At 37.9% G+C, this 11,584-nt stretch overlaps 2 protein-coding genes across 2 annotated transcripts; one reads left to right on the plus strand and one right to left on the minus strand.

The window, feature by feature from the left end:
• Positions 1 to 62: 62 nt before the first annotated feature.
• On the minus strand, positions 63 to 4,593 carry LOC141903138 (ubiquitin-conjugating enzyme E2 2). The gene is made up of 6 exons (XM_074791117.1): positions 4,411 to 4,593; positions 3,279 to 3,342; positions 3,131 to 3,162; positions 2,970 to 3,047; positions 2,747 to 2,852; positions 63 to 2,401 (listed from the first exon to the last, which is right to left on the minus strand). Exons 1-6 carry the CDS (start codon positions 4,432 to 4,434, stop codon positions 2,262 to 2,264), a joined length of 444 nt encoding a protein of 147 aa, XP_074647218.1. The 5' UTR covers positions 4,435 to 4,593; the 3' UTR covers positions 63 to 2,261.
• A 424-nt stretch (positions 4,594 to 5,017) lies between these two features.
• Positions 5,018 to 9,408, plus strand: LOC141903175 (kelch-like protein 3). The gene is made up of 12 exons (XM_074791207.1): positions 5,018 to 5,189; positions 5,717 to 5,909; positions 6,003 to 6,231; positions 6,335 to 6,510; positions 6,603 to 6,699; positions 6,984 to 7,250; positions 7,467 to 7,584; positions 7,661 to 7,858; positions 8,135 to 8,236; positions 8,343 to 8,471; positions 8,661 to 8,801; positions 8,878 to 9,408. The coding sequence occupies exons 2-12, from the start codon at positions 5,779 to 5,781 to the stop codon at positions 9,048 to 9,050; spliced, it is 1,761 nt and encodes a 586-aa protein (XP_074647308.1). The 5' UTR covers positions 5,018 to 5,189; positions 5,717 to 5,778; the 3' UTR covers positions 9,051 to 9,408.
• The last annotated feature ends 2,176 nt before the right edge of the window (positions 9,409 to 11,584 follow it).

Consider the following 11,584-nt stretch of genomic DNA (forward strand, 5'->3'; position numbering starts at 1 on the left):
AGGAAACGCCCTGGAAATCCTGCGACAACAACGGGAAATAAATAAAGAGAACAACGAAGAGATTTCGGTTGAACAAAGTGTATTTATTCTCTTATCAACAGAAAGAGACAAATCAAATTACTTACAGAGTGAAAAATATCCAGCGTGCCCGACACGTTAGTTCACAGAGATACATTCAATCCAGGCCCACTAGGTATTATCTCTTCCATATTCTATTCATCTCCCGACTAACTCCAGATGAATCAAGCACTTTATTATGAGGGGCGAGGATTTTAAAACATAGCACAGGGGTTTGAGTACTAGAGTATTTTGACTTCTCTTTTAAACGTATATTATTGTACAAATTGAAATGCGTAATGTTATAATAATCGGGCTTCTATACTACTGACTAATCTTATATCTTTTAATATTCAAGATTAGATGAATGAACGATTTGAGGCGAGCTTCAAACCCGAAACCGTCCAACTAAACAAACCGAAACGCGCGATCTGATCGAAAAGAGTCTCAAATAATTACGAGGTTCTCGGTTTTACTAAACATGTAAAATTGATAAAGCGGTTTGCGCAGTTTATTGAAGGAATAAATATGTTTTCGGTCAAGGATTTATCTTTGATAATTTCGTTGTATTGAGCGGAATATACCTATAAATATTGAAAGTTTCAATTCCGAGCATAAACCGACAGTTTCAAGAATTTCGTGCGAGAGTTGAGGAGAAAAAGGGGTTACTGACTACAGATTACGATTGTTTGAATGAACAACAAGAGGTGGTCTGACGGTTGTCTTTCAATTAGCAATATTCGATTTCTCTAGGCTCACACGCTCGACATAAGGCAGCGGTAACTTACGCGCACACGTAGATGTAATAAAATATTACTAGTCATGTATGATCGGGAATATAGGACAATCGAGAGAGTGATGAGACATCAGAGTCTGATTTTACTAAATAATTCATGAACAAAAGTCGGCACCATTATCAAAAAAAGAGAAACAAAACATAACCGAATATCACAAACATTCATTAGTAGATTCTATAGTAATGAATGAGTTACGTACAAAAATGTACAGAGTAAAATGATTTCTTATATATCGTAATATTCCTTGCTTATTGTATAGAGAGTGACGTCCGCGCATAGAGTTGAAAACTTCTGAAATATTCACTACATCGACATTTACATTTGACTCTTTAAACGCGCATTAATTAACTATTCATGAAAAAGAAGAGTGGACAGAATTCTACTGTCACCGGCTGCTAAACTTATACACTGATCGTTCACTGAAAATAATGCCTTACTGATGATGAGGCCACGGAAATTGTCTGTGTTTGTCTGGAAAGTACGAACTACGAACATAAGATTGTAAATATTGTGAACAGGCATTAGTAACTATACTTAGAGGAATATTTCTAAATAAATGCCTATCCCCGATTTAATGTCGATACAGCCAGCAGCTCTAAGTATAATATGTTTACAACCATTTCATGAATACTTAATTCATTTGAAAAACCAGGACCCAGTTAGTACTAACCTCGACTTACACATGGTTAGTGAAATTTAAACTCTGGCTCCTGTTTTATCAAATATTATCACTTCATCACTGACAGAAATTACAAAGTTCATCCATATTATTTATCTCTTTCACGTATATTGAATAGTTTAACATCGCTGATGACCGAAATAATAAATCATGCATAAATCACTACTTTCTAATCACATGTCTGGAAATAAGAGAGGTTTTTGTTTTTCATTCGGTTCACGGAAAGTTCACAAAGAGATATGGAAATAAACGACACACGTGAAATAAAGACAAATTAAATACCAAATTTCAATATCTGCCTTCGATCGACAGAGATACCGACCATCGTAGTTAGATAGGAAAACAAATAGAGACAGGTCGGGACAAAGTATTTTTGTTCATATAATTAGCGACATGTATTTTGAAAGATAAATAGTCGACAGTCTCCGAGATATTAAATATGTTCACTGTTTCATTACAATTCTACATCAGTTCGTGAATCATTCAAAGTGACACAAATATGACCAAGTTTTCGATGAAATATGAGTCGAACATTTAAAATCCCTCCCCGAATAACTGAACGCAGGACCAAGATCTTCCTCATTCAAAAGTGTTCATTGTCCCCGGATGAAATCCTTTGGATACAGAAAATGATGTTTCCCCCTACTCATTGTTTTACGTTGAAAATACAAAAATTATCGTTCATTTCATTTTGAGACAAGTTTTTCAATCGACACGATTTATAATTCTCACATGGCGTACTTGGCTGTCCACTCTTTAGCGAGGTTCTCGTATCGCGGTAGGTCTGTCTTGAAAACTCGAGCTATTTCTGGTACGAGCGGGTCGTCGGGATTCGGGTCCGTTAATAGCGAGCATATGGACAGAAGAACTGAAATGAATAATCGTTCTAAATATAGAATTCTATACCGGGTTTCATGGTTCAATTATGCCGCCAAATGTAAAAACATTATCAAACGAAATACAATCAACTAAAATCTATCTCGGCGTTTGGTATTAATTTCACTGAAAACTGATTCTGAGAAGTTGATTCCATTGAAATAGTGGCAACTGAAACTACAAACAAACCTGGATCATCGCGGAACCTGCTCCTGTACATACACAGCTAGATTACGCTATTAACTTTAGATAATAGGTGGCGACACTATGTCTGTTCTGAAACCGCAGCGGACAGATAGACTGCATTGTTCATTCACAATCTCAATTATAAAATTACCTTTTGAAATAGTTAATGCGGGTGACCACTGTGATCGCAATATGTCGAGACAAATACTTCCATTGCTGTTTATATTAGGGTGGTAAATTTTTGTCGTAAAAGCAACCTGAAAATAATCGAATCCACAAAAAACTACTATTATACATTTTACATAGAACAGTCGAAGCAAAACCTGCTTAAAACTATCACCGCTTGTACTTCCGGTTCAGTCAGAACTGTTTACCTTTGGAGGTTTGAATGGATAATCTGTTGGAAAATGGATGTTTAAGAAAAACACACCCCCGTGATATGGACTTTCATTCTGGAAAATAAGTTTTATTTCAACGATATAAAAACTAAACGATGAAGTTTACGGATCATATGAATTACATATTTTATACTTACAGGACCCATTATTGTAGCTTGCCAGTGAAATACTGAAAGTAAATTTAAAGTAACGTAATTCAGGATATTTCTCTGTAAAACAATATGTTTTTCAGGGCGCGGTTAATTCTGAATTGATAGCACAAACTGTATCATTTTAATAACTTACAATCATCTCCTACAGGTCCTGCTGAGCATTGTGCTGGAGGATCCCGTCCTAAATCTTGTAATTCCTGCAAATAATTCAACCCGTATTAGCCCTTATACTACTACCATATCCTTGAAGCTTATCCTTACACTGAGTTACAATGAGTTCATATAAATCTATCACCTTTCAAAGTAGTTTTCAAGGAATCAGGAGTCGTAGGAACCCTGCATGATAACGATACTAGCCGTTGATCCTATGATATCATTTCTGTATTTTTACTTCAAATCACAATCTAATTGAAACAATTTTTATAATTGCTTTCTTTCTAGGTGTTGTTATCAAAATCCTGATGAATCCTTTTAACTCATTGATTACGATCTAAAATACCGAAATAGATCTGGTTTTCGATCAACGCGAACTTTGTTACTAAGATAGCAATGAGGAAATAATGGCTCTGTGCCAACTAAATAAAAATACTGTCAAGTTGATATTCGTCATCTTGGTTAAAAATCATACGCAGATATTCTTTAATTATACCATAAATTTCTGACATCATCCATTTCTGTGATATCTGTAAACTGTTTAGAATATGGATATCTATATAACTGTTACAGTAAATTACAGATTTAGCCTGAAATCATAACAATCGAACCCAGAACCTGCATCTCTGCAGACTTATCATCATTTATAGGGATTAGCAATGATCAGAAGCATTTTTTCAAGCAGCATTTATTGCCGACAGATTCCTATGATTCACTACATTGAATCCTTTACACTCACAGCTAAAAATCCTTCACCACATACAGGTACAACCGCCCGGCGTGATACTGAATATACTAAATACCCGCCATATTCATACATTGTTATTCAACTAAGTTTCAAGAAGGCCTAGCCCTGCGCTAGAGAGGCTGCAACTTTACTGAATTAGTCAATGTCGACACTTCGTCTAGTAGGTCTTTTGAAAGGTTAAGCCAAATAGGGATAAAAATGCTTTTACAAAGAATCAGTTAAAAAGGCCGTAGACGTCATCAGTTAAGAAGACAGAAAGAAGTCAGTGAAATAAACAGTACGTAGCCTAGTTAGTACAGTAAGTAGACAGTTTTCACACGACACAAATTATAGAAATTGAATCATCATCGGCCGTTGATCGCACCTTATTTATCCTTTTAAGCGCCATTTTGATATCGGAATTTAATGTGAACTTGTGTATGGATTGTCTGTTCGTAGGCTGGAACCTTTTCGGGCGTTTTTAGTGAAGTTTCACGGGTTTGAGTCACCAGTTAATATCGGAGTGACAAACAGAATGGCTGACCACAGGTCAATAGTGACGACTCGATGCAAGGTTCCAAAACCTAGTGGCTCGACTAATTATCACCAGATACCGAACTGATTAATGATAAATATTATTCCTTCTTCGAAAAGGAATATTTTCATGCCTAGCACTTCATTGCGAAGGGTATATCTGATAAACTGTATTTAGTTATATCTAATTTACTATCTTAAAATCATTCGAATAGTTATTCAAAAGATCCAATACCAAAGGGTGGCTCCGGAAACAAGATCCACCCATTTAACCCCTGGCCTCACACATGCCACTCTAGTAAAATTATCATTGGATTAATTCTTTTATTTTTAGAGAGATTGATAAATGGATATCCCTCGAATTACAATCAACTCATTTTGGGCACCTATCTATTAACAGTTTGCGATCAATAAACAATTGCGTCTAATATATTTAATTGAATTGCATTTGTCTAAGATTGAGATGACATGGTACATTTTGTGAAGAACTAAAAACCTAAAAGAATAAAAAAAATAGGAGGGCGAAATAATAGGAATTAAGGCTCGAAAAAGAGTCTCAACTCGTCAAGTGATGAATGCCTTAAAGCCAAACAAAAAAGAGACAGGAGGTTTAGTTTGGTGAGATAGAAGGTATTACTATTATTGTAATGTAAGAACTGCCGGCCACTGGTCAATCTGTCACTGTCAGTCAGAGTCAGTACTGACTGAGTCACCGACACCGTATTGTCAAAATAAACTAAAATAAATGAACAACAACTGTCAGTGTGAGTAGTGACACAAGCTGTCACATAAGCTGTCAAACAATCTGTCAAAGGACTCTCATCAGAAGATGAGATGAGAGATAGATATTAGGGTAGGGGGAAGAGATCCTTCACTTGGCGGTAAGCCGATTCGATCCGATGATGTTCATCCGGTTTGAATTGGGATTGCACCAAAACCTTGCCACGGCACAAAGATCATTTAATGATATCTGATTGTTGTCAGTTTAAGGCACATGAAGAGGATACAGTCTGATCACCTTCCACACGTACCCCACCGGCACTCTTCTCTACAATGTTTGCTGTTACTGTTCCTTCTTTCCGATTAGGCCTAGTGATTCTGTTTTTGTCCGATGTAAATTCCTGTTTTTATTCTTGGATCTTCCGCCTCTATTTCAGTTAAATTGAATACGATATCAAGAACATCGAAACTCGAGTTGTCCCGGTGTCAGAGGCTGTTGATGTTAGAAAACGAAGAAATGGAGGACACTATTGACAGTGCTCCGGAGGCTGAACTGGAGGAATCGAGACCGACTTATAAAAATCCTTTACATACTGAAAAAGCATTCGATGTTTTGAATGTTTTGAGAAGGTTTGTGAAAGCAGGAATGATTAGATAAGAAAACCTCGTTGAAGCTTTAACGCTGTAAGTTAAACTAGTTATATATATTTGTTGTGTTTTCAGGCATCATCAGTTATGCGATGTTGTATTAGTCGCTGATAGTGTTGAAATTCCGGCTCATAAAGCAGTTTTAGCGGCCTGTAGCCCGTATTTTTATGCTATGTTTACCGGTGAACTGACTGAAGCTAAAGCCGATAGAATTGTGCTGCGTGAAATCGATGGTAAAGCTCTCAGTCTCCTTATTGACTTCGTTTATACATCAGAAGTTCACGTTACTGAAGAGAATGTACAGGTAATTTCATCGTGTTTCCTATTGACTTTATGATTCTAGGTCTGTGTTTTTCCTTTTTAGATCGTGTTTAATTCAGCTGTGAGAATATTCTATTCAATTACAGATACTTCTTCCAGCCGCTAATCTCCTACAATTGGTTGAAGTTCGAGACGCTTGTTGTGATTTTTTACAATCTCAACTTCACCCTAGTAACTGTTTAGGGATTCGTGCGTTTGCTGATCTTCACGCGTGTACAGATCTACTGCAGTATTCACAAACATACGTCGAACAGCATTTCAGGTGATTGATTACTTATTACACATCGGATTATTGTAATTGCGCTCGTAGATTTCTGACGTTTCAATTTATGGATTCGTTTCTTTATTGTTTAGCGAAGTAACGGCTCACGAAGAATTTCTCACGAGTCCCGTGTCTCAAGTTTGTAAATTGATTGCCAGTGATAGATTGAGTGTTACGTCTGAAGAACAGGTTAGTGAGAATCTGCTGCAGCCAAACATAGAATTCAATGAATCTGTTGCCTATATTTATTTTATCATCATATTTATTATTGACAGCGAACTGATTATAAGATATGAAAAAAGAACCCTGCCCCTTGCCATTATAGGCTCCGCTGGTTGAACAAATAATTTCAAAATATATATATGATAACAAAGTGACAAAGGAAATAGAGGAATTACAAAAAAGCAGCACTCTGCAGAAATCAAAATGTTGCCTATATCCGTGATAAGTAAAGTGTTATTACAATATTGTAGGTATTTGAGGCGGCATTAAGCTGGATAAACCATGATCTGAACAATAAAGGGCATCATATCGCTGAACTTCTCGAGCATGTCCGTCTGCCCTTATTGTCGCAAGAATTTCTCGTACAACGCGTCGAAGAAGAACCTCTCGTTAAATCAAACTCTCAATGTAAAGATTTCCTCATTGAAGCTATGAAATATCATTTATTGAAAGGCGATCAAAAGTCATTGTATCGAACTCCTAGAACTCAACCGAGGACTCCAGTTGGTTTACCTAAGGTAAGACGAAATTGCTTGCGCTGTGTCTCCTGACTCCGAGGTTTCATTTTGGAGATTCCATCATTAAAGTCAAAATCAAACTTTCCGCAGTGATGGCCAAGAATAGTCTTTGTTTGGTCTTACCGGTAATTTGTTAAATCGGCCTAATAACAAAAATAGATGGTCTTAGATATGGATATAAGCTTTGATTCTGGAACTAAAATTGATCTTCAAAAGGTGTTATTGGTAATTGGTGGTCAAGCGCCGAAAGCTATCAGAAGCGTCGAATGTTATGATTTTAAAGAAGAAAAATGGAAACAAGTCGCTGAAATGCCTTCGAGGAGATGTCGCTGTGGTATGTTCCTGTATATAATTCTTGCATGACAGAACTGTTATTTCGAGTTTTATGAAAATGTTGATTATTTGTGAAGGTGTTGCTGTTATGAATGGTTTAGTTTATGCAGTCGGAGGATTTAATGGATCATTAAGAGTTCGTACGGTCGATGTTTATGATTCTAGTAAGGATCATTGGTCATCGATTCCCTGTATGGAAGCTAGGAGAAGTACACTGGGAGCAGCGGTTCTTAATGATACGATTTATGCAGTCGGTGGATTCGATGGATCTTCAGGTATCCATATCCATTCTATATATAGTAAATGTCCTTTAAAATTCCACTGTTTGGACCAATGGTGTTATAATGAATGCTGTTTCCATTGGATTTGTATTAGATTGAGCAAATTTGTTCTCTGGAAAATGGCATTAAGTGCAGTGGCATTTGAAAGGATGGTGTTATAACAATACTTTGATTGTAATCGTCGTGAATTGATAAACATTTAATAAAATAAATCACTGATGATGATGTAGTTTTAACCGTAACCTCGACTATATTATATTATCTGTGTAGGTTTAAACAGTGTTGAGTGTTATAATGCTTTAATCGGTGAATGGAAAATGGTAGCTTCAATGAGTACAAGGCGAAGTAGTGTCGGAGTTGGAGTGGTTGGAGGTACGAGGTGTTTGTCTCTTGTTATGTTTATATTTCTCTATTTACTGAGTTATCAACTCTGTGAGCTTTGTCAATATTTTTCATACAAGTTTGAATATGTTTGCAGGTTTTCTATATGCTGTTGGAGGTTATGACGGTCAATCGAGACATTGTCTGAGTACTGTAGAGTGCTATAATCCAGAGACTGATACCTGGACGGCAGTTGCAGAAATGTCTTGTCGTCGCAGCGGAGCTGGTATGTTCTTTCTCAACTTATTGTTACGGGGCAGCAACTCGAGGCTCAGTTGCTATTCTAAATCTTTAGTATATTGAATCGCCGACTCCGGGCTCGGTCACGCAAACATAGCTATAATCTAAAACAAGACTAACCTGTTAGTTCCAGCTGATTAAGGCTCGATACAAGGTGAATATTTGTAATTTGTAGGAGTTGGTGTTTTGAATGGTATGCTGTATGCAGTCGGTGGCCACGATGGTCCTCTAGTCAGAAACAGCGTCGAGGTTTATAATCCTGAAACGAACTCATGGTCTAAAGTAGCGAATATGCATTTGTGTCGACGGAATGCTGGTAAGTATTATTTGAGGCTTCCAGCTATGCAGCAACGCTTTAGAGACATCTCACTCTTTACCGTTTAATACTTCAGGTGTCGTAACGCAAGAAACTCATCTGTACGTTGTCGGCGGCGATGACGGTTCATCGAATTTATCATCGGTCGAAGTTTACGATCCGAAGAAAGATGAATGGACAATGTTACCGCATACAATGATGACTGGACGAAGTTACGCAGGTGTCGCAATCATTGATAAGTGTTTGTGACAAATAACAAAAACTCAAGCAAATTTAGTCTAACGAACTCAACTAAACACATGTAACTAGAAGTGAACTCAACCTAACACGCGTTACTAGAAGTGAACTCTACCTAACACGCGTTACTAGAAGTGAACTCTACCTAACACGCGTTACTAGAAGTGAACTCTACCTAACACGCGTTACTAGAAGTGAACTCTACCTAACACGCGTTACTAGAAGTGAACTCAACCTAACACGCGTTACTAGAAGTGAACTCTACCTAACACGCGTTACTAGAAGTGAACTCTACCTAACACGCGTTACTAGAAGTGAACTCAACCTAACACGCGTTACTAGAAGTGAACTCTACCTAACACGCGTTACTAGAAGGGAACTCTACCTAACACGCGTTACTAGAAGGGAACTCTACCTAACACGCGTTACTAGAAGTGAACTCTACCTAACATGCGTTACTAGAAGTGAACTCTACCTAACACGCGTTACTAGAAGGGAACTCTACCTAACACGCGTTACTAGAAGGGAACTCTACCTAACACGCGTTACTAGAAGTGAACTCTACCTAACACGCGTTACTAGAAGTGAACTCTACCTAACACGCGTTACTAGAAGTGAACTCTACCTAACACGCGTTACTAGAAGTGAACTCTACCTAACACGCGTTACTAGAAGTGAACTCAACCTAACACGCGTTACTAGAAGGGAACTCTACCTAACACGCGTTACTAGAAGGGAACTCTACCTAACACGCGTTACTAGAAGTGAACTCTACCTAACATGCGTTACTAGAAGTGAACTCTACCTAACACGCGTTACTAGAAGGGAACTCTACCTAACACGTGTTACTAGAAGTGAACTCTACCTAACATGCATTACTAGAAGTGAACTCTACCTAACACGCGTTACTTGCAGTAACTTCCTGTATATATTAGATTCTATGTAATTTGTGTAAATACAGTTGTAAATATATCGTTTAAATTAATTGAGAAATTTTGCCAGATTTAGAGAAAAGCACAGTTACTAGATTTATATATGTATATATATATAATAGACTTATTCAAAATAGATTTTTGTTGAAACGCATGTCTATAGATGTTTAATCGAACGAATATAGCAGGCGATTAATTTGTGATGTTGGGACCAACGACTATATTTAGTTTTTTTATTCAAACAGCTTTTATAAAGTTTACAGCTGGTTTTAATCGTTTTTAATGTTGTGTTGTTCATCGGGGTTGGGTTTTTTGTTCTTCACGTTTTCTAGTGTTATGTCGCGTAAACTCTGTTTTTTCAATTTTTTCTTAAAACCTTATTTAGAATAAGAATGTGGTTAACGACTTCACAATTTACAACGATGACATTTCGGCGAAAAGTTTAATTAATCAATTTACCTAAAAACGTTCTTGTCTCGGTTTATGGCATTTTTGTGGCATTTCTTTACGGTACAACAATCTGGTTGCATGTTATTGCATTACCGCTGTGCTCTACGATTCATGTTTGTCTTTATTCTAGTTGAACCTATTCAAATTTCTGGCTGTACTTGTTTTAGTTTTAAACAGTATTTTACTACAAACTTCCTTCCATTTACAATTGGTGTTATTGGAGAATACATGTTAAGTTTTAAATAGCGATAAATCATATCGGGTCAGATTCCGGAACCGGTCTCCAGTCCGGTCTCCAGTCCGGTTTCCAGTCCGGTCTCTGAACGGTTTACTCGAATTGCTATCATTTTGTCATTCAAACACGTCTAGAAATATTTGATAGTTTTTACACCGAAATCATGTAAATAACGTAAATAAATGAATAATATATGATAATAATATATATTTTAGTGTTGTTTAGTTTTGTATCGTATTCAGCGCGTTCATACAGCGGTAGTAAACACGTGACCACCGACCCGATCATACAGCGGTAGTAAACACGTGACCACCGACCCGATCATACAGCGGTAGTAAACACGTGACCACCGACCCGATCATACAGCGGTAGTAAACACGTGACCACCGACCCGATCATACAGCGGTAGTAAACACGTGACCACCGACCCGATCATACAGCGGTAGTAAACACGTGACCACCGACCCGATCATACAGCGGTAGTAAACACGTGACCACCGACCCGATCATACAGCGGTAGTAAACACGTGACCACCGACCCGATCATACAGCGGTAGTAAACACGTGACCACCCACCCGATCATACAGCGGTAGTAAACACGTGACCACCGACCCGATCATACAGCGGTAGTAAACACGTGACCACCGACCCGATCATACAGCGGTAGTAAACACGTGACCACCGACCCGATCATACAGCGGTAGTAAACACGTGACCACCGACCCGATCATACAGCGGTAGTAAACACGTGACCACCGACCCGATCATACAGCGGTAGTAAACACGTGACCACCGACCCGATCATACAGCGGTAGTAAACACGTGACCACCGACCCGATCATACAGCGGTAGTAAACACGTGACCACCGTTTTACACATCCACGGTTTAGACGCGCATTGATTAATATTATGTGGGGTTTAACGCTAT

Source organism: Tubulanus polymorphus, chromosome 4, assembly GCF_964204645.1.
Source record: "Tubulanus polymorphus chromosome 4, tnTubPoly1.2, whole genome shotgun sequence".
NCBI classification, from domain to species: Eukaryota; Metazoa; Nemertea; class Palaeonemertea; order Tubulaniformes; family Tubulanidae; genus Tubulanus; species Tubulanus polymorphus.